Source organism: Hyaena hyaena, unplaced genomic scaffold (genome assembly GCF_003009895.1).
Source record: "Hyaena hyaena isolate Hyena2069 unplaced genomic scaffold, ASM300989v1 scaffold_219, whole genome shotgun sequence".
NCBI lineage: Eukaryota > Metazoa > Chordata > Mammalia > Carnivora > Hyaenidae > Hyaena > Hyaena hyaena.
In genome coordinates this window covers 121,197-147,245 of record NW_024080850.1, presented here as the reverse complement: position 1 = coordinate 147,245, position 26,049 = coordinate 121,197, and the positions used below count along the sequence as shown (strand labels likewise).

Sequence of the window (26,049 nt, the reverse complement as noted above, 5' to 3'; positions counted from 1 at the left end):
CCTCTCCCTGGGCAGATGCCACTATCAGTCCGGCTAGAAGGGAAAGTGGCCAAGGCACACCGATGTTAGTCTTCATGGTGGAGGTGGAGGGCAGGGGCATGACACATTCCTGGTGACCATCATGGGTGCCACCGGAGTGAAATGGCAGGCTGCACTACTCGGCAAATCCCTCCCCTCTCAGGGCCTCCGTGTGCCTGTGACTGAGGCAAGGCTGCACCTCCGGAACCCACACGCCTCTCACTGCCCACAGCACCCCAGCCTGAGAGGCCATAGCTTAAGAAAAGATCTCTTTATTCCACGTCGTCCGATATTTTTACACAAGTAAAATAAAATGCATATCTCTATATACCGCGATCCGGGTGGGAGGTGGCGTTCTGGAACAAACGCTGCCGCTGCACCCTGTAAACATGATGGGGTGGAGATGGGGTGGGCGGGCGGGAGGTGTCCATCAGGGAGGGCCTGCCGCCTGGTGCTGGCTGGCGGCATGGAGGGAACCCCGTATGTACACACACCTGACTGCTGAGAAAGGCCTTGCGATCCGTGGCCGGTCAGCAGGGCCCGAGCACCGTCCACAGCACCAGCGCGAGGCCTAGGGGGGCCAGGCTGCAGGCGACGCTGGGCAAGGCGCCTGAGCCCTCCGCATCGCCAGCCCCACCACCCCCACTGCTCGCCTGGCCCAGGCGGCAGTGGCTGCGGGTGCGGTTCTTGCGGGAACAGCCTGGCCTCCGGCGAGGGCCCGTGGTGGGGGGCCCTGGTGGTTCGGAGCCCTCAGGCCGCATCCCGGTCAGTGGTGGCTCAGCTGAGCCAGGCAGGGTCCCGAAGGGGGAGTCGTTGATGTGCCGTGGGCCAGAGCCATTGCCTGGTGGGTTGTCGCCGGGTGGCACACGTCCCTTGAGCGCGTTGCCGGCTGAGCCTGGACTGCCAGCCTCCAACACTGAGGCCTTGTTCGCGGCATCAGGCTGGCAGCACTTGGGCAGACCCAGAGGCTCCTCATCAGTAGGCCCGCCGGTCCGGAAGGGACGGGAGGGCCTGGCAACAGCAGCGCAGCCCTCCAGGTCGGTGGCAGCCAAGCGCTTGAGGTCACGGCCGGCCAGGTGTGGGGGCAGGCTGCAGGGCAGCTCAGACGAGGAGCCTCGGAACTGCTGGAGCCAGGCCCAGAGCGGGCGTGCTCGGCAGTCACACACCCAGGGGTTGTCATTGAGCCGCAGGTACTGCAGGGAACGCAGGGGCGCCAGGGCCTCTGCGGGCAGCGCAGAGAGGTTGTTGGCAAACAGGTAGAGGGTCATGAGGCGGCCGAGGTCACGGAAGGCATGCGGGTGCACACGGGCCACGCGGTTCTGATGCAGAAGGAGACGGTCGAGGCTGTGCAGGCCGCGGAAGGCGCGCTCGGGCACGCTGGGGATGCGGTTGCCGTGCAGGAAGAGGTGCGTGAGGTTGCCCAGGTCTCGGAAGGCGTCATCTGGCAGAGCCTGCAGCCCATTGTCCTGTAGGTAGAGGTACTGCAGGGCGGCCAGGCCACGGAACAGGCCGGGGCCCAGCTCCTGCAGGCCACAGCGGTCCAGGTGCAGCGTGTGCAGGCGGCTCAGGCCGTGGAACGTGGTGGGGTCCACAGAACGCAGCTGTGCATTGTCACTGAGGTCCAGCTGCTCCAGAAGGGCTAGGCCGGTGAAGGCAGCAGCGTCAATGCGGGCCAGCGCATTTGAGTGCAGCCACAGGATGGTGAGGTTGCGGCAGGCACGGAAGCCAGCGGCGGGCACGTGCACGATGCGGTTGCCATGCAAGAAGACACGCTGGCTGGCGGCCGGGATGTCAGTGGGCACGGCCTGAAGGCCCTGCTGCGGGCAGCTCGTCGTCACCTTGGGCTCGTTGTAACATACGCAGGCACCCGGGCATGGTGCTGCCACCCGCCACGCCTGCAGCCACAGCACCCAGGCCAGCAGCTGGCTCCCTGTGGGCAGAGGAGAAGGTGGTTAACAGGCAGAGGGCCCTGTGAGGCTAGGGGTCAGGCTGGAGCCAGGCTGGCCCCCGGAATTGGGCCTCAGGAGGGCCTAGAGCCGGGCCTAGGACATGTTGTCACTCCTGAAAACTCAGGTGCTGTGATCCCCACTCCTCCTGCCACACAGAAACCACTTCACCAAAACGTGCCAGGGGAGTTACATGTTCCGCACTGAGGAACCTCACCTGCAGATGCCCCATGCCACCCTGCCCAGCGCTCAAACACACGAGCTGGCATGCCTGCACCCCAGCCACTCGGGGTTAGCTGGGTCACCACAAGGGCCCATTTGAAGGCCTCTTGAGATAAACACTCATGCCTGCAAATACCATTTTGGGACTCCAGTGAGTCCCGGGACCTGCCCACCCTCCCTGTCAGTCCCAGCACTGTCCCTAGCCTGTCCCCTCCCCCACCAGCCCACAGGCCAGGCTGGGAGAGAGGCCCTTGGTAAACACTGAGGATCAGGCCGGCCAAACTCACAGGTTCACTCCCAGGCCTGCCAGGCAGCCAGGTGCCGGGCTTCCGGAAGCTTTCGGAGCAGCCCCTCCTGAGGGCCCTCTCAGGCTACAGGAAGGGAGGGGCTGTGGCTCAGACCCTGCGCCCTGTCCAAGCCCCCTGCCCAGGCCCCAGAGCTCCTGGGGCTCCTGGGCTGGCCAGATTATGAGCAGGCCTCGCCACTGCAGAGAGCTGTGCTTTAATGAGGAAACCACGAGGGCCTTAGAACTGGGAGCCACAACCCCCAGTGGCCCTCCTGTAAGGGGTCTGGGGCCCGCCAACAGGCACATGAAACTGCTACAGGCACAGCCGACTCCAGAGTAACTCTACTCTCACATGATCAGGAGCCTGGATGCCTAAGGACAGGGGTGCAGCCCTGCTCGCCCTGTGAGCCCCCTCCAGACAGGCTGCTCCCTCCTCCACACATCCTGACTTGGCATGGAACTCCTCCTGCAGCCTCCTCCCCTCGGCCTCATTCTCTGCTTGATCTCCTCCCTGGGTGAGGAGCTTACTCCTTCCCAGCCAATCGATGCCTGCGTAATTCCTCAACGCCCTCCCCCCCATCTGGGGGCCAGACACACACGGCCTCACCAAAGAACTATACTCCAGGCACACTGTATCCACCCTGGTCTCATCAGCAGGGCCACACACCCCGATACGAAGCTCACTGTCTATCATCCCACCATTAGAGCCCCCTCTTTGAATGCCAAAGGTTCTTTTCTCCTTCAGGAGTGAGTCTATTAAAATGTGAATCCCCCTGGGAGGGTTATGGCTTATCAGCTAACACTTGAGTTATCAGCTAACACCTTCGTTGACAGCTAACACCTGCATTGACAGCTAACACCTTTCTTGGCAGTTAGCTAAGAGCAGGATTCTGCAGACATGAGGCCGGCTAAGTGCTGGGGCTGGAGCCAGGTGGGAGGAAGGAGAGGACTGTGAGCCAGCTTCCCCCACCCAGAACTGTGACCTTGGGGACCCCCACTCATGCTAGGTCTCTCACCACACTGGATCCTCCCCGCCTGGGCTGGTGCAGATGCATGCCCCAAGCCCAGAGCCCCAGCAAGGCCAGCGGGGCATAAGGAGTGTGCCCCTTTGGAGCGTGCCCGATATCCTGGGGGCCTCCTCTGTCCCTTGTGCTCTGCCAGCCTCCATGGCGAGTCATTTGTTAGCTGCTGGGTACATGGCAGCCTTAGGATGGGGGTCCAGAGAGGCTGGCCTGGCCCAGAACTCCCCAAGCCTAGGGCACCCTTCCCTAGGCTGGCCATGCACAGGAGGCTGTGAGGGGGCACCTCAGCCAGCTGTTCTATTTAAACTGCTGACACCGTCTTCAAGCTCTCTCCTTATGGGGCTTCTTGGGCAAGTCAGGCCTGATTACGCCAGCTCTCACCAGCATCTCACCTGCCGCCGGATGTAACTGTGCTATGAAAACAGCACTTCCTGTCCCCGAGGACTCACAGCAGAGGAGACGTGGGGCAGGGTGGGATGGGGACCCCAGGTACTCACCGGGCCGGCCTCTGGACCTCACTACCACGGACGTGCCACGTCACCAACCATGCTACTGTGCCAATGTCATCACCCGGGCCACACCACCAACCAGGCTATGCCAGCAGCCACCCATCGTGACCACGCCTGCTCCATCGCCGTCTGAGCTGTCCGGTGGCTGCCAGGCCTGAAGCCGTGGTCTGTGAGCTCAGCTGGTGTCAGGTTCAGCTGACCTCACCAGAACCAGACGCTCCTCCGGCTTCCAGCCCTCCCTAGTCTGGGGCCCCACGAGGCCGTAAGCTACGTGCTTGGGGCTACACCCACTCTAAGAACGGCCCAAGGCTCCAGTGCTGAGCCACATCATGGGGGTAAGTGGCAGAGTAGCCGCGTGGCTCAGCCCTGCCGGGAATCGGGCATCAGGCGCAGACATGGCTCCATTCCCGCTGAGCCAACTGCTTTTCGGAAACCAACTTCTGAGGGTCGGTCCCTGTGCACAGACCTACTGTCAGTGCATGGCCAGTGGTGGGCTCTCTCCTCGCTGAAGCCGCGGTAATTGGCTCCAGCCTGGACCCCCTTGGGGCCTGCCTGCTGGTCTCCATGGCAACCCCTCCGCTGAGCAAGCAGAGGGGGCATCTTTTTATGAGATAATCAAACCCAACTTTGCGGCCTGTGTGCGTATTCACAGCAGGGGCCCTAGGGACACGGAGGGCCCTGGCAGGCTGCAGGATGGTGTTTCCTGATCCCACCCCAGGGGCTGGGCCCAGTCACTCATCTGATCCCTCCGAATCCTAAAAAGCCCTCTCCATCTTGTCCCCCATCCACTACCCCCATCTTTCCTCCCAGCCCATCCCCTTGTCCCTAGGCCCCACCTCCCACTCGTGCCTACCCTCACTGGGCTCCTGTTCCCGGTAAGCACTCAACACCAGCTCACTTCCAAACACGTGACAAGAAAACAGCCCTGCCATGACCCTGGCCCCCACACGGAAACCACAGTGCATCACACTCCCGCCCCAGGCCGCCAGGCCACCTGCGCTTCACACAAACCCTGGCCAGCCGCCCTCCTGTCATCCCTGGGGCTGATTCTTGCCTCCTCTTTCCTTAGGCCTCAGTGCAGAATGGCCCCGCCAGGGGTCTTCCTCCAGTGTCCTCCCCATGGGGTCATGGGAGAGGCTCCCACCTTAGCTCAAGTCTGCCTCAGGAGGAGTGGCAATGGCACTAAGGCCACCATTGGTGAAGGACCAGCCACTCCTGCCTGGGAGGACGTGGAGGGAGGCAATGACTGGATTCTGCTCAGCGCCTCTCCCACCAGGGCAGCCATGGATGGGACAGGAATGACAGCTGAGGACGCCATGCAGCCGCGACCCCAACAGGCCTGGGTGTGGCCCAGGTGTCCAAAGAGCACCTGCACTGCTCACCCTGCCCTAGCTCCTGGGCAGCAAAGGGCCCAGCTTCTCCTTCAAGGTCACTGAAGGGGGTGGGGGGAGGAAGGAAAGGGAAGAAGGAAGGAGGGGAGAAGGGAGGGGAGCCAGGAGGGGCAGGAGGTTTCTGGGGACTCACCAGCAGCCGCAGGAGCCAGTGGGCGGCGTGCAGGCGGCTGCTGAGGTCAGCAGCTCAGAAGCATGGATTGCCAGAGGCCGTAGGCTCAGGAGAGGTCTCTGGTGTGTTCCCTGGCCTCTACTGGTCTCAGGGCCCTCTACCCTGGGCTGAGGTATGCAGGTGAAGCACCCCTGAGGTCCTATGGGATACTTCTCCCCGTCCCCTGGTGAGGTCATAGAGATAGCGCAGGGCTGGCAGCCTTGGTTGCCCAGAGTACCGGCTCAGTGTCCTTGGGCCTCCCTGCTGCAATGGGGTGGCAGAAACATCCTATTCAAGGGGGCATTACCAGCCTTGGAGGTAGCCAGGGGGTCTACCAGCTAGCATAAAACCGCTGCATAAAAACCCCACCTGCACGCCGCCCACTGGCTGCATAAGAATCCATTTACTTTACACTATCACGAACCCATTTTACAGACTAGGGAATTGAGGCAGGGAATGATTAAGCCGTGGACTTCCCCCACCTAGAGATGGTCCAGGAGAAAGGGTGGGAAAGAGAAGGGGCCACGGTGCCACCCAGAAGGGGCTGGGAGGCATGTCCAGCCCAAGCCTGAAAAGCAGCCGCAGTGTGGCCTGCACAGGAATGGAGCCCAGTCTGTGAGGGCGTGGGCAGGCACCAGGGGTACCCAGGCCCCTCCTGTGCCATCTGTGGCAGGGAGGCAACATCTCCATGGAGGCTCTGCGTTGCTACCTGCCCCCTAACCCCCGCCCCCAGGAGGCTGGGGTCAGTGGGCTATGGAAGGTCTGCGCAGCTGTAGCACAGCCAGGACATTGGTCAGCTCAGGACCCTCTCAATCACCAAGAACGTCCCGAGAAGGGTCACATCACAGACCGCAGTTACACGGCAGAACAGGAGGCCACAGCTCAGCACACCGAGGCCAGAAATAGCTCCGGGCGGGGGTTGGGGGGCTGGTGGCATCCACACACCGCAGAGGGTCAAGGCACCCCAGCAGTGCTACACTCACTCTCTCCTGTCCCATGACTGCTCCCCATCCCTGCCAGCCCTCTACCAGTGCTTGGCTCACCACCCGCCCACCGCCCCCCACCCCAGTCGTCCATCTGTCCCCCTCAGTCTCTACTTCCTGCTCACCATCACCTCCCACCTTCTGTCTGTCCTCCGGCCCATAGACACGTGCGGGGGGCAGTGTGCATGCCAATGACATTTCCTAGGCCCCTTCTCTGGCTCTAGGGGGAGGAGGGTGGCAGCCCACCCCTGAGGGGGACTGCATCTCCTGGGAATGGGGTGGCTGCCAGCCCCTGCTGCCGGTCATGCCCCTCAAGGCCCCACTCCTTATTGATCTTCTCGGGGAGGCAGCTGCAGGGGCAGGCCAGGTCGATACAGGCAAGGTCACCTGCTAGGGAAGGAGGACACTGGACCCAGGGCTGGGCAACTCCAGTAGGCAACGCTGTGTGCAGTGGGGGAAACTGAGGCCCAGCGTGGGCAGAGCCAGCAGGACCAGCCTCCCGCATGCACTCAGTGCACAGGTGAATTTAGGGCCAACAGAGGTCTTGTGAACCGTCCTAGGGGCCTACTTTATTTTCCTATTTTATGGGAAGGAAAATGAGGTTTGGTAGGGGAAGCCACTTGCTCATAGCCCCAGGACTAGAAAGGTTCCCAACTCTGTAGCGTTCAGTCACTGAAAGGCCTTCCTTGGCAGTGGAGAGTTAAAACTCCCCCATCCCCAGCTTACCATCAGCCCCACCCCAAACCCAAGCTATGTTCCCCCTTAAAATTTCCAGCCAATACAGCACATGGGAGGGCCTTGACTTCCTTTCAAATCAAAGAAATGAAGGCTGTCAGAGGAGGGGTTTGGCCTGCTTGTGACCTGGAGGCTCTGGATGTGTAGCTCAGCCTAAAGGTGTGTTCCCGAGGGGACACCCCAGCATAGGGGCTGTGCTGGACACTGTAAGCAAGCACAAGACCAGTCCCTGGTTTATACCACTTATGATCAAGGAGCAGGCTGACCATAGTTGTGCCACATGGGGGATTTAAAGGGCCATGGAACCCTGACCTGGGCCTGACCTGATCAGGGGAGGAGCCCCAGAGCCCACTGCCAGGGTGAGCATCCAGGCAGACCCTCTGATGAGTAGGATCCTTGGCCCGGTGACCATGCCTTGGGAATCCATCTTTGGTCAAGGCTGGGCTGCTGGACCAGAGGGCTCTGGAACCTTACCCTGTCCAGCCATGTTTCTACCTGATGCCCATCTCCATTGGCCCCCACCCCAGGGAGCCCCACACTACGAGCTGATGATGCCAGCATCTGGAGGCTCTGTTCAGCTGAAAACCCGCCCAGGGTGGAATTAGGGATTCAGCCAGCATCCCCTCCCTCACAGGAGGAGGGCATCCCCGACCCCCCTCCATCAGGCCACCAACAAACACCCGCTGCCTAATTACCTAGAGAATCTGTCTCCACAACCGCTCATCAGTTGGTCCCTCAACTAATTCAATCTGGTGGCCAGCGTGGGCTCAAGTCCCCAGAGGATGTTAATGAGGAATTAGCAAATGGCCTATATGCCCCTGCCTCCCCCCAGGGGGGCTCAGGAACAGCGCACTCCCAGTGTTGGGGCCTGGGACCTGCATTGCCACATACCTATCACCATGCCCATCCGCCCTCCCTGACCCCCTTCCACTGCCAGCTCCTGTCCAGGATCGGGTATCTAGCATGACACGGCCAACATGGTCATGCTGGGTCCTGTCCCCACCCCAGTATGTCCCACCTCCTTCCAGGCCCCTGCATCTGTTACCCGCCAGAAGCTGACCATTCCTGAGAGGCCCAGAGCATCAGCCTCAATGTGCAGGAGCTCACTCTGCAGGAGCGCACTCTTGGGGGCACTTACAGGAATGCACACCTGGGGTACAACACCTGGGGCACCTCCTCAGAGTGCGTGCTATAGAAACACACATGTGGGGCACACACTGTAGTAGCACATGGGGTGCATGCTACAGGAGCGCACACTCGGGGTGCATGCTGTGGTAGTGCACTCGGGGTGGGTGCTACAGGGACGCACATTTGTGGTGCATGCAGTAGGAACACACACTCGGGTGCCCACTATAGGAGTACACAATAGGAGGACACTTTTGGGCCTTCCACTGCCAGGGCCTAGGTGAGTGAGTCGGCCAAACAGCAGCGGGTTGCTGTGATGAGACCAGACAGACATGGGGACTCTTCCCAGGAAGCGGGGCTACAGAGGGTTTGCTCTCCTCTGCAATGGGAGAAGGCAGGAGTGGGTATCCCTGTGTGCTCTGGAGCCCTGGGCGCTTGTCAAACATCACCGACAAGACAGGCAGGCGGCCTCTGCCCGAGTGGGATTTATTCTAGTATTGAAAAGACAAGTGCAGGTCTCGGGAGGCCCGCACCCCCTCACCCTCTGGGATCAGCCAGTCTTGCCTCTCGGCCGTCTGCCTTGGATCAGCCCTAGTACTGACGGAGCAGCTGAACTGCAGCCAGCCCGAGCTGGCCCAGGATAGCTGAGCTCTTGCAAACCCCCATGATCAGGGCAGTCAGGCCTTGGGAAGGGGTGTAAAGTATGAAGGCTGCTTGGGGGCTTTGTAACTAAGCTGGGGGCAGCACCTGCTGAGACCACAGAGAAGCCTAGTGGGGGCTGGTGAGCATCCCTGGAGAGAGACAAGTAGGAAGGGCCAAGGGGTCTGGCCCTTTCTAGGGGATGAGAGTTTCCAGAGGCAGTGAATGAGGTGCTCCCATCTGGGTCACTACCAGCCAGGGCACCACATCCAGGCGATCAGTGAAACCCTCATCAGAGCTGATGGGTCGTCATGCTTCCTGTTCTGTCGGCATCCAGCAAACCAGCCCACCAGCCACTGCCTGGCTATGTATGTAAATAACAGGCTATTGGCATATGGGCACACCTGGGTGTTTATTGTGCCACTTCAGCACTACCACAGCTGAGCGGAGTAGTCTCGACACATTTTGTGGCCTACAAGGCTGACATTGTTCAGGATCTGACCCTTCCGAGAAAGCTTGCTGACCTGGCTTGTGACTGGAGCACACAGACACCTGCTGTGTGTGGGTGTTGCTGCCTTCACCCTCACAGTGGCCCCGCGGAGGTCACTTGAACCCCCACCTAATGAAAAGGAAACCAAGGATCAGAGAAGGCCACTGTCGTGCTGACACCACACTGTTGGGATGGACAGAGCCTGGTGACCTCTCACGGGGCTGGAGAGCAGGAAGGAGGAAAGCGACCCCAAAATTGTATGCAGGTCAAAAGAAAAACAATGATTTTGCTAAAGAGGCTGTTGAGGGGCTAGTGGTCAAACACACATCAAAGAGGGCACTTACAACACTGACAAACAAAACTGGCCATAAGGAGCAGAGGGGATGTCCCCAGACACTGGGGTGGTAGTGGGAGGCACTGATCCACGTGGCACCTGCTTGTGCTTCAGGGAGACAAATCTAAGGAGGATAGTTTCGGGGTGGGAGGGGAGTCCCTGGCCACAACTCTCTCCGTGCCAATTCAACAGCACCGGGACCCTGTGTCCTCCTTCGGGGCTCTGTGGCCAGGTCACACTGAGGGCAGCCCACTGACCCACTACCATGGACTGGGAGGAGGGGACATGGCAGGTCAGGTTTGATGCACTTCCCAGGTCGTGGGCTGGTCGAGGTCTGGGCTGACAGAATCTTCCCATTTGAGAACAAAGAAAAAGTAAAGGTAAGATGACTCTGTCCAGGAAAGGAGAGAGGCAGTGGAGTGCGGGGGCCTCCTTGTAAGCAGGCTTCCCTGGACCTTCCTGTGGACCCCTGGCCAGAATCTTGAATGGAAAGTAGGCTGTGGAGGCTCATGATCCTTGTCACCAACACCATCATCATCATCACACTGGCCATGTGCAAGGACCTCAGATCACAGGCAGCCAAGACCAATCTGGGACCAACCCGAGGCCAATCTGGAGTACAGCAAGCCTCACACAAGGGTGAGGAGCCCCAGAAGTGACTGAGCAGTGGGCCGGCACAGGGTAGACACCAGACACCCCTGAGCAGGGCCACGGCCCAAGGATGCCCATTTCAGCATCAGTGCCTTGAGGCTGCATGGGGCTTCTTGGCCAAGAATGTCTCCCACTGAGGCCCTGAGTGGACTGACAGTAGCAGGGGAGAGGAAGGACAAGGGGAGAGATGAGCCCTTGGCCTCCCTGGACTGCCCAAGGCACAAACTTCCTGAGGTCTCATGGCATCCCACAGCATAGCAAGTAGATGACCATCAACTCCACTCCTTAGACAAGGGTACTGAGGCTTAGTGAGTTGAAGTGACCACACACACTAGCTGAGGACAGGGGACAGGGTCTAAGAACTCCTGCCATTTCCCCAGGTGACTGAAACAGACCCTGAGCCCTAGAGATCCACGAAGCAGAAGGACCAGCTGTTCCTCCCATAGTGGGCCAGCTGTTGAGCACACCCCCTATGCTCTGGGCTCCCTGACCCCTACTGCACCTCATCCTCAGCCTATGGTTCCCTGGGCTCAGATGTGGGCTGCTCTGTACTCCTTCATGGAGTGGCTGGAGAAGCTGCTGGCTGACTGTGAGTCTGTCTTTACACCCATGACATGATGACAGCAGGCTAGCACCTGCCTTCTTGGGACCCTGAGATGCTTCCAGCTTTGTGGCTGGGGTCCCAACATCCCAGAGGACCTTTAGTCAGCCCTGCCTCAGGTAAGGGACCTGGGGAGTCAAGGCCCACAGCTCAGAGGTGGCATCCCAGACCATACTGATTGTTCTGTTTCCAGCAGTCATGAGGCCACTCCAGCCCAGCCTGATGGTCCTGCTTTGTCCAGGAGAGGCTGGGTCCAGGCAGGAGGACAGGCATGGGAGGACAGCCCAGCAGCCAGACTGCACTATAAGGATGCCTAGAGCCACTCCCTCCACCCTCTCTGCCAGGTTCAGCCTCAGTGGAGCGAGAAGGCTCACAAACAGGCCTGGAGCCCAGCACAGCCTGACTTGCTTCATGAGAGATCCTGCCTGTGCTCAGCATGGCCTCAAGTTGCTGCTGTTTCTCACGCAACATTGGCATACTTGGAGGTTCTCTTCCTTGCCCACCTACCACCCATATTAGAAACATGTGTTCATCCCCCCTCCTCAAGAGCCAAGATGATGGTGATGGAGTATATGGTAAGAGGGACAAGGACAAGGGAGATGGGGCTGCTCCTCTGCAGAACACCCAGAGAAAGTGTCTCCACCATGGGCTTCTGGGGGCACTCAGGGTGGCTCCTGTATGATCACCCAAAACCTGCTGGTTGATAAGCTCCATTATTAACAGTACTTCCCTAAAACATGTGACCAGAAAACCAGGCATCTGGAAGAGGCTCCAATGCAGACTGTATGGAAAACAACTCTAGAGGAAGCAGAGACAGTGTGGGGACCATAGATAAAAATTAGGTAAAAAATATAATCAGTGTCCTATCCAGGGATAGAAGATTTAAAACAAGAACAGAGTGCTATGAACAAGGAGCTATCAGAAAATAAGAAGAGTACCTGGAAGTTAAAAATAGAATTGCTAAAATTACCAAAAAAATCAATAGAAGGGTTGGAAAACAAGGTCAAGGAAGTCTTCTAAAAAGAAAAACAAAAAGAGAAAGAGGAAAAAAATTGATGAGATTAAGAAGACAAATATAGGTCAAATATCTATTTGAAACAGAGATAATAGAGAGAAAAAAGTTATCAAAGAAATAATACCAGAAAATCTCCTAGAGCTGAAGACCTGGCCCTCCATTGGGCAAGTGCCTAGCACAATAGATGACATTCACAATGTGATTTCAGGCCTCTGGGGGGTCAAAAGAGGCCTGAAGCTCCCAAGGGGAAAGCAATGTGGCATCAGACCTCTCTACAGCACACTGGGTGCCAAGAAGATAAAACAGTTGCAGTGGCTTCAAAATTCTAAGGGACATTATTTTCAATATGGAATTCTGGATCAGGCCAATCCAGCCTGAATAGGTTTGCTAACATATGAGGACTCTCAGAATGATTCTTCACTGTGCCTTCCTTAGAGTTAGCTGGGGATATGCTTCAGCTAAAACTAGGATATAAACCCAACAAAGAAAATTCGGCATTCCAGAAACACTGAGTGATGCTGGGAAGTCTGCTGGGCACTTGTAAGGGAGTCAAAAGCATGCCTGGTCCATGTGGGGACAGCAAGACAAAAGCCTGGGGTCACACCTCCAGGTTCAAATGAGAGACCCAGAGGAACACCTGAGATGTAAGCACATGAGGCTAGTAGATGGGACAAGAGAGAAAAGACAGAGTCAGCTGTAAACTCCAGGAAAACCAAAGGCCATACAAGAGTAGAAAGGCCACCAAAGTACCCACCCCCAACCTGTGGTGGGGTGGTGAAGGGTATTTATGTGACCTGGGTTGGGAAACACTGTTTATGAATGTAACTGATGGTAGCAAGACAACCATACTAGAAAGTATGTTAGAGAAGAGGGAGATAGGGGAGGAGCCATGGAAATGTGAAACACAAGGAACAGGAATAGTGGCTGCCTTCAAGGAGGAACGGGGGCTGGGACAGAGCAAGCCGATTCTCCAGACTAGCCCTGGAGGTCTGGGTGCAGGTTTTAACTTTGACCAAGATACGGTGGACCATTTTGTCTTTTCAAAATGGCCACATATTTGGCACTGAAGTCTCAGAAACAGAGAGAAATAAAAAAAGAGAAAGTCTATCTGCCAGAAGGTGGAGATGAATGTGGTCTAGAAGTAGGCATGTCTGAGGTGCAGCAGGACAAAGTGGGACTGTGAATGCTCAAGCTGCATCTCCATGGCCCTGAACAAAGCTCTTTAGCACCATGCTCTGCCAAGGGTCATTGAGGTTGCTCCCAACTCTAGGGACAGACACTCTGGGCTCTTGGCTCCAGAGCCCTCTGCAAATTAGACACTTGACAGGACAGCTCTGGCCTGAAAATTCAGCTGTGTGCTTAGACCTTCCACAGTCGGACAAAGTCTCACCCTAGCTCCTCCTCGCCTCTACCCGGCTCCCAGTTCACGTCTCCCACAAGCAGGAGGCCCGGCAGGTAAACCTGGCAGGGGCTGTGTGCACATGGTGCCTCTGGAGTGGGGGTCTGTGGCCCCGGGGGAGGGCTTGCCCTGACCTTGGCTGAGCGCAAACGGGCTTTCCTCGGCTTCCGTGGGAGCCCCGATTACCTTTCTGCCACGGAACCTGTGGCACACAGGCAGGGGCGACGTGAATAAGTAATTGCTCTTTTATTAACGAGTGATAAATTATTCCTATATGATTGTGTGTGATAACTCTTCCTTATTTGAAATCAATTTGGGATGGAAATTGTTGGCGGCTTCTCACCAGTGAGGGTGGGAGGACCAGGCGCCGCTGCCTCCTGGAAAAGCAGGTCAGTGTATTTCGGCTACTTCCTGAGGCTGATGCGCCAGGAGCTGGCATGCAGAAGGGGGTTGGCTGCCCCGGGGGCGGGGGCTAAGGAGGGCAGCCTTATTCCTCAGCACCTGCCCCTGGGATCCAGGAGGGTCAGGGCAGGTGCTCCGGCACAGCCTTTCCCTACCTCCAACACCTGCTGGAAGTCCTGAGCCCACCCCGCTAGACACAGGGCATGTATGCACCTTGACCCAAAGGAGTATCAGGCCAGGGGAGGAGCCCCTGAAAGCCCAGGCCCTTACTGGGGACCACCACAGGCATGGGTGGCCATGGCTGGGTCATTAGGGTCAGGGGCCATTTGCAGGCCACATTCCACTCATCCTCCCCCTTGTAACCCTGAGGCCAGGGCTGGCCTGATCTTTCACCCCCACAGAGGACATACCCAGTGCCCGGCTGGGCTTCCGACCCAGACCAATGATGGCTCAACTTTATCAAGCCTGGAAAGGCATTTTCCTTTTTCCTAATGATTTTCCTAATGATTTCCCATCCTCATTCCCTCCTCCCCCAGCTCATCACATGAGGGTCTCCAGTGTGAGATGAGGTCTGTCTGACCCCCCACCAGCCCTGCAGTGCCCCTGGCAGGGCCCCAAGCCCCAGGGGCTCAGCAGCCCTGATTATCTGTTGATCTGTGCAAGGGGCTGTACTCAGCAGGCACTCAGTATCTGCCAAGCAAAGGTGAGAAAGACTGCACTCCCAAAGGCCCCCCTCAAATTGGCCCTTTAGCCTTGGTGGCCCCACATGGGGCCAGGAGAGCCCTGTGCAGAGGAGGAAGCAGATGATCAGGGAACAGGCCAGGGCGTCTTTGGCCCACGTGCCAGAGCAGACTTCTTCCCGGAAATGCGTACTTAAAACCTTGCAACCCACTGCTCAGGCAGTCAGCTGCCTCCCTCCCAGCCTCCCAGCGCCAGCTGCAGGAAACCAGGCTGTGCCCACCTGTCCCTACTCCTGCTCCTCCCCAGCAGCCTCCCTGTCCCCCATCACTGCTGCTACAGACCTGAGAGGCCACAGCACCTCCCAGCTCAGCCACTTTGCCCAGCTCAGCTTAGGCACTGCAGTGACCTTGCCTCTTGGGTCTGGGCTGGTCATCTGTGAAATGGAGAAGTTGGGTCTGACAAGTCCCCAGGGATTTGGGGGCACTTTGGTGGACCTAGGGTCCCTGACACCCCCCAACTGCCTCCGCTGCCAGGGTGCCCACTTAACCACACACCTCGCTGGTCAACTTACCAAGTCTCCATGTTGCTTGATTCTGTCAGTTGCCCCCATGGGCTGTGGGCTCCACAGGGACAGGGCCACAGCTGGTGACTAGCATACACCACAGATGTTTGTCACATGAATGTAAGAAATGCCCACCACTACAGACAAGTGGCAGACTTTATGAGGCTGTGGGGACAGCATTCCCCAAGGATATGCAGGCCCAGGAGAGCCTATGGGGTACTGACATCCCTGTGGGCAGGGGGGGGAGTGTGGCAACAGCACCTGGAAGCCAAAGGCAATTCATTTCTGCTACAGAAATGTTTGTGTCTCCCCCAAATTCCTATGTTGAAGCCCTAACCCCCAATGTGATGACGTCATATGGGTGGGGCCCCCATGATAGAATTAGGCCCCTTATAAGAAGAGACAGCGGAGGGCTTGTTTTCACTGTCACCACATGGGAACACAGCGAGAAGGTGGCCATCTGCAAGCCAGGAAGAAAGCTCTCACCAGAACCATACCACACTGGTACCCTGATCTCAGACCTCCAGCCTCCAGAACTGTGAAAAAATAAATTTCTGTTGTTTAAGCCACCCAGTCTGTGGCATTTTGTTATGACAGCCTGAGCTGACTAATACAACTTCTTTCTTACATCTCTGATAGATTTCCCAGATCTTTTTTACAATGCACACAAACTGGTAAAATCAGAAATGTTTTTAGTTTCATTTATTGCGTCTCATGTGCCAACACTGGATGGGGCAGCCTTGCCCCAAGAAGGGTGAGTGAGCCAGTGCTCTGGCACCAGGACCCCCTTCCAAGACCCCCATGCCATGGGGTCCCCGCCCACCACAGTCAGCCCTGCAGGATGGCTGGAGAAGGCAGGGCTTTGGTGCCGCCTCTGCCTCTCTGGAGCCCCCGGCAGGTCTCCCAACCTCTTGGGACCTGCTTCCTCACCTGGAAAATGAAGATAACAAGACCCACCTCACAGGGTATGGAGAGGCCACACAGCCCACTCAGAGGTGCTGCACAGTGGGTGCAGGACATGCGTGGCCCACCTGAGGGGTCATCTCAGGAGTGCCTCATGTCACCTCTGGCAGGGACCCAATGCCCCCACTTGACAGAAGGGTGGTCAAGTCACAGCCAGAAAGGGCATGCTGGTGCCTAACCTGGCCTCCCTCTAGGCTCTGACTCTGGCATGTGCACTGGACCCTGCAAATTCCATGAGCCTTTGCGTAGGCAGTTCCCCTTTCCAGAATGCCTGCATATCCCGACACATCCCCTTTGGAAGGGCTCTTCTCACAGTCTCACCATGCCAGCCCTTGGAGGATGGACCCTTCCCAGTCTGTTCCCCTCCCACACCGCAGCCTTGCCTGAGGCGTCCCGTCCATCCTCACACCCACCCCCAATGCTGGACTCAGACCCGATGGGGCCATTTAGGGAGCAGGTGAACAAGCAGAGCCCTGGAGCTTGGCCAGGGTCTCAGCCAAGGGCTCCCACCACGGGGTGCTTGGCAGGGAAGAAGCATCAGCTAGGCCTGAGGGGTCCTACATTGAGTTACATGCCAAGCAGCTCTTGAATCCACCTGGGCCTTAGGGCAATGTAGGGATAGTGAATTTACCAGTGCTGGTGTTGGCCATGTGGCAGGAAATGAGCCACAAGGGCCTGAGAATGAAGGTCTGGAAGCCCTCCCTCCCTAGTTCCCACGGCCTACTCTAGGAACATACCCCCCCCACCCCCAGACCCCCTTGTCACTGATGGGGAAGCTCATGTCTCTGTCAGGCTTTCTGTCTACGTCAGGCTTCCTGTAATCTGGAATGGGGGGAACAGTCAGTCACAGCGTCAGGAAGGGTTCCATAGGGGCACTGAAGTACGTACACACACACACACACACACACACACACACACACTGCCACAACCTGCCTCGGGCCATCCCCGGGGGCTGGGCTGTGGCTCCGGCAGCAGGTAAAGAATGGAGTCCATTAGGGCCACCATCTGTCTCGGCCCGTGACGAGTCCTCTCAGTGACATCCGGGAGGTATGTAGATAGAATATCTTTATGGGGAGAGTTTTTCTTTTGCCAATTTTCGAACTGGAAGCCAGACACTTGTCACACCTGTCCCCATGTCAGCCTCTGCCTGACATAAATTGGGGCTGAGGCAGGGAGATGAAAGACAGCCTGGACACGGCCGGTGTGCAGGGGCCACATGTCATACGGCCGGGAGCACACAGAGCAGCGGGCTGGCCTCCTGCTGGGGCTGGGCCCAACACAGGGCTGGCCTCAAACTAAAGGCTAGAAAACACTTAACCAAGAGAATGGAGGGAGAAACAAGTAACCCCCAGGGACCTGCCCAGACCCCCTCCACCCAGCCCCTACCCCTGGTATACATCTTGTTGCGTAGCTAACCCCATCAAAGGTGAGGAGGGTCCTGCCCAGGGGATGGGGGGTGGGAGGAGGCGACCTGCCAGATGTAGGAACTACAGCCCCAGGGCACCCTTCAGCTCCTTCATCAGTTCCTGCCAGGTGGGGAAAGCCACCTGTGCCCTGGGGTGAGAAGCGCTCACTGCCCGAGGGACGGTGACAGTCCTCTAGCTGCCTCAGATGGCCCTGGGGTCTTGGCCTCAGCCCCGAAGGAGACCTAAGAGCTGAGTTCTCACCAGGCTCATCGGCCACTGAGTCACACACAGCTTCATCCTTCAGGAAGCCCCATGGAGCCTCAGTGGGGGCTGGGCAGGGGGGTGACTAGCCAGCTCTGTGCTCCCTGAGGACAAGGAAGGTGCCGAATGTGTCTTGGGAGGGCAGGGGGACCTCAAACAGGGTGGCGGAGGGAAGTGGACAGTGGGGAGCTGTAGGAGGAACTTGGCAGAGCCCTGGGAAGGGTGGGGGCAGGGCAGAGCACTAGGGCCCACTCCCAGTTCCTGGCTGCGGTGTGCTGTGGAGGCAGGTGGGAGAGCTAGGTGCGAGCAACCTGTGTGACCTTGGGCCCCACAGCCCTCCCAAGACTGCTGTGATGAGGTGTCCAGCCCATTCTGGTGACTGGCCTGGCCTGGCCTTTCTCCGTAGTGCTTCTTCCAGCCACGTGTTGGGGATGGGAGGTGCTTTTGGGCTGGAGGCCACACCCTGGGGGCAGGTGGCCCGTGCTTCTGCTGCCTGCACCCCACCCTGCCAATGACCATTGGCCCTTCCGCTGGACCACAAAACTGCTGCAAAATGAACTGTGGGGCAGAAGTCTCCACATTGTGAAGGCAGAGGGACCTTGAATTTCCTTCTAAGTCAGCATGGAGTGACCAGGCCCTGCTGGGACTTGGGCTCCTCGCTGAGAAGTGGAGATGTTTTACTTGGGTCCCAGCATCCCCTCCAGACTCCCCGGCCACCGGCCTTGTCTGGACTTATGCATGTTCCCACCCCAACTCCTAACTTGGCTCCCCTTAGCATGAACTGATGTCACAGACTCCCCTTGGGATAGGTGGCAAGGACCCTCCTGGCTAGAAGACTGATGGGGAGTGGCAGACCCAGACAGGGGCTCCTGCTTTGCTCCCATGGCTCAACAGAGGCTTTGGCTTCAGGGAGTACAGTGGCTGCACACCCTGCTTCCTGAGTTCCACCAAAGACCCCCCCTCCCTTAGGGCAGGGCTGCTGCAAAGGACTTGGGAACCTGAGGGGGCCCCTAAGAGATGGAGGCCCCCTGACCCACTCAGGGCCCCAGAAACCCCATCACCAGCCTCTCTTTCCACAGGAAGTTCCATCTGAATGGGCCAATCAAGCTCCCATAAAGGGCGGGGCCTTGGGGGTAGCACTTAACATTGATTCCCCCTTCAGAGTCTCCCCTGTGACAGAAAGACTCAGAAGGTGAGTGACACATCCAGGTGCTCACCTGGCTCTGGGCTAAAGCCAGGAGGGTCCCAATGCCAGACACTGCCTGCTCTGCCCTTGCCCGGAGGGGATCCCTCACAGGTTGGCATCTCTGCCTGTGTCTAGACCCATGACTTTGCTCATCTGAGTCCTGGAGAGGGGGCTGCCCTCTTGCAGGCAACTGGTCTACACTTGACAACCAGTAGCTGTCCCCAAGGGCCACGCCTGCCAGCTCCTGTGTCTCCTGGGAACTGACTCAAGGCACAGTTCATGGCTCCCTATATCCCAGTGCCAGGCCTGGGCTGGACTTGGGGATGTGGAGATAGGGAGGTAGGCACAGGTGTGCATGTCAGGCACTGAGACCAGGGAACTGGGGGCCTCTCCCAGGGAGGGTAGAAGACAAGTTTCCCAAATGAGACTCCCCGGCCCAGGCCCTGAAAACAAGGGGGGCTCATCTAGACGTGGCAGTTTAAGCAGGAGGAACTTGGCTGCCAGGCAACATGACACGGAAAGCATCTCAGAGCCTGAATGGAGGACAAGATGGCAGCCAGGCAGCTATGGGGGTCTGTGGCCTTCGGCCTGGGACGGGGCTGGCCTGCAGCAGGCCCTCAGTGAGGGATAAAAGGGGATGGACCTCCCTGGAGCCCAACTTGACACTGGACTTGTTTTGGGGGATGGGAGGCAGCAAGGACCCTGGGCCTAGGGTGTGAATGTTGGGGATGGAAGGCAGGTGGTACAGGGGTGATGACCACTGGACAGACTGGGTCTGGGGGACCTGTAACTCCAGTAGGGCAGAGCTACACATGCAGGGGGAAGAGACGTGGAACTGCTGGGTAGGGGCAGCCTAGGGGCCTGAGACCCCTGCTCAACTGCATACGCCTGGCATACAGCAAGGAGGCAATAAATGCTTGCTATGCAATCAATCATGGGGACCAGAGGGCCAGAACAGAACTTTGTGACAGGTCAAGCCAGGCCCCAGAGCTGGCCTTGCTAGGGTGGCTGGGGAGGCAAGTAAGTTTGGGGGCTCTGGGTTTCCAGCTGGCCTTGAGACCCCCACCACCCCTCCTTTCATGTCTACTCACTGTCGCTTGCTCTTTATGGAGCACATACTGTGTGCTTGGAGCAGCCACGTGACACCATGAGACAGCCTCCCAGCCCCCACCGGTCTCCCCCAGAGCCCAGCACCCTACACGCCTCAGACTTGGAGCGTTTTTCCCACCCACTAAGGCACTGAACTGAGCGCACCACGTTTGGTCAACAGCCGCTGATTACGGATGAGGCCTCTGGTGACCAGGAAAGGGCGGGTGCTGCCCAAGGTCACACAGTGAGCCGACACTGCACAGGCTGATCCAACGCCTGCCCAGACTTCAGGATGGGGAGACTTCTGGCAGGTCCGTGAGCCCGCCCCATCTGGGCCCTGGCAGGATGTGAATAAAGACAACATCTCAACAAGGTCACAATAGCTGGGACAGATGGAGGACAGGGAGCTGGGCCCGGGCAAGTGAAAGGGCAATCCGAGAAGGCTCCCTGGAGGAGGTGAGGGACCCAGAGCTCTGTCTTGGCCTGAGCCCCTAGGCACTCCACCCCCTTCCTCGATGGGCCCCTCACTAGCTTCAGCCTCAGGCTGACATTTCCCGTGACATTTGCCGCGAAGAAATAGAGTCATAAACCCAAAGGTTAAATTTGCACATTGCCTCACACTGCCAGGAGAAGCGTGGTCCCTCCACCCACTAGTGCCATGGCTGCAGGGTTTGTGTGGGATGGCCCACCCATTGCTGGGGCCTTTAGTAGGGGCCCAAAGGTCCCCCTTCCAGGCCCTCTGAGAATCCGAGCCACGGTTGCCCAAAACAGTTTCTGGGCACACCAGTCCCTGAAGCATGTCACATGGGGTGCCCGTCAGAGGCCCTGCCCAATCCACTTGCAAACCTGAGGCCCCGAGACACCCCGCAGTAAAGGAGCTCTGTCAGTGCCACTTAACCCAGCCAGTCCCAAATTTGCTTGACCACAAAACCCTTGTTCAATCTGCACCAACATTCTGTGGAACTTCAATTACACGGAGTGTGATCTGTGATGGCCAGTTAGGAATGCCTCAGTGCTGACCAGCAGGCAGAGAAGCACCCCCAGGGTGCTGGGCGAGCTGCCTAAATAAGGCTGGGTCAGTTCCTGACACCCCGGCCCTTCCAGTTGGACTCCCCGTATCACCAGTGGCCCAGCTCCATGTGCCAGGCCCAGATGGGGCTCACAGCCTGTCAGACCCACCTGAGCCAACACAAGCCCCTGGCTTCTGTCCACACAGCACCTTCCACAGCCCCTCCAGGAGGTCTGCCTCAAGCCCTGCCTTTCAGCTCTACCTCCTGGGCCTGGCTGCCCTGTCCTGGGGGGAAGGGGGTGGTGAAGGCTGTAGGATGGTGCCGCAGGGCAAGGCAGCAGGCCCACGTGGAGACAGGACTGTCAGGATGCTGCAGGGTAAGGGCAGAGGCTGTGAGAAGCGGGCAGAAGAAAGGCAGCCTAACGCCCAGCTGCATAAGGACCATCCTCAGAGTCAGAATCCGGATCAAAGCCTGGAAGCAGATTCCCCCCTACCAGTGAGAAACTCCACCCCAGGGGAGGGAGAGGCCCAGGGAGCCCATCCATAAACTGTTGGGAGGGGGTGAGGATCAGGGCTTGCTACCGTCAGGGGAAGGGACTTGTGGCCACACCCTGGGGGAGACCCTCGGAGTCCTGCACTGAGGACACTGGGGGCATGAGCTGAGTGCATTTCCCTGAGGGCCAGTTCCAGGACTATGGACACCACGAGAGACTGAGGCAGGTTCAGATAAATAAATGATAGCGAATCTTCAGGAAGGGATTCCACACATACCAGTAAGCCCATGATGCACAAGAATAGTTCCCAATGTGCAAAATGTTTAAAATACAGTGACAAAAGAAGAAACTGCAGCACACAACACCCGGCTGGGCCCACACGCGCCAGTGACGGCTCTGGGAGATACAGCGGGTGTGGACAGCCTCTCCACCCTCTGGCTGGGCTTCCAGTTTTGGCTCTATGACCACCTGTCCCTTAAAGCATTGAGTCCTATAAATTCAGGAGGGCAAGGATCACATCCCTTTATCTGTCAGGCTCCAAATAGGGTCTAACAGGCTAGGGAACAAATGAATGAGTAAATGAATGGGTGTCTGAGTAAATCAGGAGCAGTCACAATGTCTGGGATGGGGCAAGTGGGACACAGGGTGGGGGACACTGAGAGATGTCTAGGTTGTTGAGGGGTTACCTTGAGAGGGAAAGTGGGGGGCTGGGGGGCCAGTGCTGCGGCACAGCTTAGGGGAGAGCGGAGGACAGCCAGGCCGGCTCCTGTTGACCTTGAGGCCCAGGCCCTTGGTGGCCACCGAGGGAGGCAGCCCTGCCTGGGAGTCAGAGGTCAGGGCCCACCAGGCTAGGGGCGGGGTGACATGAACTTCATTAACCAGACACAGTCAAGAGCCCTCAGGAGCCCCACAACAGGGCTCAGGGGCAGGGGCATCACACACTCATACACACTAACTCACACACCCATTCACTCCTTCAATGCAATTCACTCATTCACCATAGAGCTGCTTCCTGGTGCTCCTGTTCTCCTGACCCCTTTCCAGATGTACAGACTGAGGCTCTGTGGAGACGTTGGCCACAGGCCCAGGAGAGCAGGAAATGCAGCCCTGGGAGATGGGTTCCCTCTGCCCCCACCAGTTGGGACCCTCCTGGTGCTGCACCAGCTGCCACAGGCGTCCATGCCACAGTCATGAATCCAGGCCTGGGGCAGGGAGCAAGGGGGGACCAGAGCCAGGAGGTAGCCCTGCTTATGGCTGAGCACAAGTCCTCTGGCCTGGAAGCAGCAGAGGAAGGGGAGTGGAGTCCAGTGAGCATGGGGGAACCAGGGCCACACACGGCCAGCCCCTCATAGTCCGTTGCTCACAGAGAGTAACAGCAAACAAACTCTCGGCCCCAGCCCTCGGGTTCCTTGGACAGCAAGACTTCCTCTTCTGCCTTCTAGAGCCCCAGCACAGCCTGTGTGTGTGTGTGGGGGGGGGGGTGTCTTCTACAGAAACCCCTCCCTCTTGCTTCTTGAGACGCACTGGGCCCTCTCCCCTTCCTTTCATCTGTGACCACAGGGAGAGGGCCGGTCCCAACTGCAGGACACCCAGCCGGCTATTAATCCTCACATAGAGAAACTGAGGCCCAGGTGTTCTGTGGGCTCCCTGCTGTGAGGGGCATAGCAGGCATGCCGCCCAGCTGGGGAAGCACACTGCTGGCCACTTCCCACCTTCTGAAGTGCTCTCCCTCACTCCCTGCCCCCCAACCGCTTTCCAACTCCCCTGTGCCCTCTATGGGCCTTTATTTCCCCATCCTCAGACAGGCACAAGGGAGGGCCGGCTGGCAGTGCAAGGTTTCTTGGAGGACTTCCATTTGCGGGAACCACGATAGGGCTTCTGGGGTGGCAGGGGTGGGGTGGGGTGGGGTGATGTTTGGGGTATTTTGAAGGCTAAAGTCCTGGCATCAGAAGCCCATGGGGACCTTGGCCTGGAAGTACCCCCTAACAACCCGTGAGGGATTACTGGCCCATGTCACGGGTGAGAAGGCTGAGGTACACAGAGGTGAATGGTCACACTCAAGGTCATACCACCGACGGGTGGCTGAGCCAGGACCCAAATCCAGGCTGTTGTTCTACCATCCCACACCCAGCAGCCAGGGCTTAGGAGTGGCCCTCTGCCAGGTGGCAGGGTGCTGGCCATCACCTGGCTCCGTCCCTCCCGTGGAGCTGGCTTCTTCCTCACCTTGACAGACTTAGAAAAGAGGAAAAGCCAGCTCCCCCGTCTGCCCTCCCATGAGGCCCAACCTCCGGCCTGCCCCTCTGTTTTACTCCCACACACTCTGTAAGGATGACCCACTTGTCCGCATCTATAGACAAGGACACCGATGGTGGCTGGGGGACCAGGCAGTATGGCCCTGCCTCTCCAAGCCCCGGCCCAAGGTCCTCCTCACCACAGTGAGAGCGGATCACCAACACCCTTACCTCAGTGCCGCACATGGCACCTGAGACAGGTGACACACCGCAGAACACCTCACCAGTAAGTCTCTGACCGTGGGGCAGGGCCTTCCTGAGATCACCATGGGTCAGCCTCAGTGTGGGCACATACCTGTCCCCCATTGGGCTTAGTGGCAGTGACTGCAGAGCGTGGGGGAAGGGTCTGGTCTATGTGTCTCTGTGTTGACCTCGAGGTTTGAAATGAGCCTTCCCTGCCGGGTGGGTCCCAGCCCCCATCGGCCACCATTGCCCCAGAAAGGGGGGAAGGGGAGGAGTGTCTGGGAGCCCTTTTGCTTCACACCCTAGGCTGGGCGCACTGAATTAGCTCCCCAGCACACATCCTTAGTGCCTCCGCTGAAGATCTGGGTAAAACCTGGTCGCAGCCTGTCTGGGCATACACAGGCACCCACACTGGAGGCAAAGAGACACATGCCGATGCGGTCACAGGCACATATGGTCATGCGTGCAGAGACACACGTGCAGAAGCATACTGAGTCACACACACACAACCCCCCTCCCCACACACACACAAAGACCCGAAGGGGCTGTGGAGGGGAGACTCCTAGGACTCGGGGGTAGGCAGACAGAGGTGGGGCCGTGCTCCTGCAGCCGGTTTCTCGCCCCTCCATCTGTGAGCTCTGGCTGCCCAGAGCCTCCCCCTCAACACATGTGCATGTAGCCAAGGGAGTGGGTCTCACTGAGGGGCCCCAGCATGTGCCAAGTGTGGAGACCACAGCAGGCACGCTCTGTGCATGCATGCGTGGCCGTGGGCGTGCGGGCGGGGGTGAGGACATGGATGTGCATCCACAGCATGTGTGCGCGGGCACACTGGGGCAGTCTGGCATGCATGTGCACACGCGATGTACAAGTGTGCAGCCCTTGTAGACACGTGCACGTGCAAGGAAACGTGTGTGCAGCCTGCGGCACTGTGGACATCAGCAGGGCAGCCCGGGTGGGCACCAGGGGAGCACCCTCTAGGCTGGGCATGCCCAATTTCCCCCATAGGAGGTCACCCTCCAGACCCCACTTTCAGGACCTCACACCAGGGGTCCCATGAGGGCTGTCAGGGAGGGGGTGCTGACAGACCCACCACTTCTGGAACCACTCAGTTGAGGCCCCCGGGGGCCTTCAGGCTGCCGGTGTGGGGGTGCTAAGCCTGCCTTATCTCAACATCAGCCCTCTGGGGGACAGCGCTGGGCCAGTCCCGCCCCCACCCCACGCCCTCTACTGTCGCCAACGCCCCCATTTCATCCCGCTGCGGCCTGACCCCAGAGAAACCAGAGGTCCTGAGCGGACTACTAGGGGCAAAGGTGGAAGCGATCTGGTACCCCCACGCCTGCTCGGTATCCACGTTTCTGAAACCCTGCTCATTAACCCCTTCGAGGCCAGGGCGCTCCGAGGCTGGACCCCGCCCTTCCAGCCAGCAGACCCCACCCGACCAGGGCTCGGAGTTCGGGGCCACAGGGCCCCGCCGCCCCCCGGCCCCGCCGCCGCGGCCAACTTTCCCGGGAAGCGGCAACTTTTCCTGCTGCCGCGGGCTCCGCCCTCCCGGGGCCGGGGCGCCCGCGGCCCCAGTCCGGCGCGGCACTGCGGTGGCCCTCATGGCCGCCCGGTGACCCTTCCGCCTGCCTCGGCAGCCCTGGCCTGGCCCTGCGGCTCCAGGAGGGGCCGCCCCCACCGTCCCCACCCCGCCTATCCGGCTCGGGCGCGGCGCGGCACTCACCTCCGGCGGACGCCCTCTTCATCTTAAGGGTCGGGCGGGGCGCGTCGGGGACCGAAAGTCGCTTCGGGGCCGGCGCCCGTCTCCCCGCGGCCGGGTCCGCATCCAGGCGCCGCCGCTCCGGCCCGGCCCCGGCCCGGCCGCGGGACGAGGCTGGGCGCGCTCCGCTCCGCCCGGTCGGCTGGGCTGGCGGGGCCGCGGGCGCGGAGGGCGAGGGCGGCGGCGGCAGCGCGGACTGGAGGGGCGCTCACGGCGCGGGCCGGGATCAGATGAATGTTTTATGGG

At 58.9% G+C, this 26,049-nt stretch overlaps 1 protein-coding gene across 1 annotated transcript; it reads right to left on the bottom strand.

Moving 5' to 3' along the window:
* Positions 1 to 274: 274 nt before the first annotated feature.
* RTN4R (reticulon 4 receptor) lies at positions 275 to 26,049 on the bottom strand. The gene is made up of 2 exons (XM_039242813.1): positions 25,768 to 26,049; positions 275 to 1,948 (listed from the first exon to the last, which is right to left on the bottom strand). The coding sequence occupies exons 1-2, from the start codon at positions 25,787 to 25,789 to the stop codon at positions 549 to 551; spliced, it is 1,422 nt and encodes a 473-aa protein (XP_039098744.1). The 5' UTR covers positions 25,790 to 26,049; the 3' UTR covers positions 275 to 548.

Bases quoted from the DNA above. Each gene is read 5' to 3' on its own strand.
- RTN4R (XM_039242813.1), bottom strand. From the start codon at position 25,789: ATGAAGAGGGCGTCCGCCGGAG. The intron at 1,949-25,767 runs GTGAGTGCCGCG...CTCTGCCCACAG, and splicing joins GAAGAGGGCGTCCGCCGGAG to GGAGCCAGCTGCTGGCCTGG.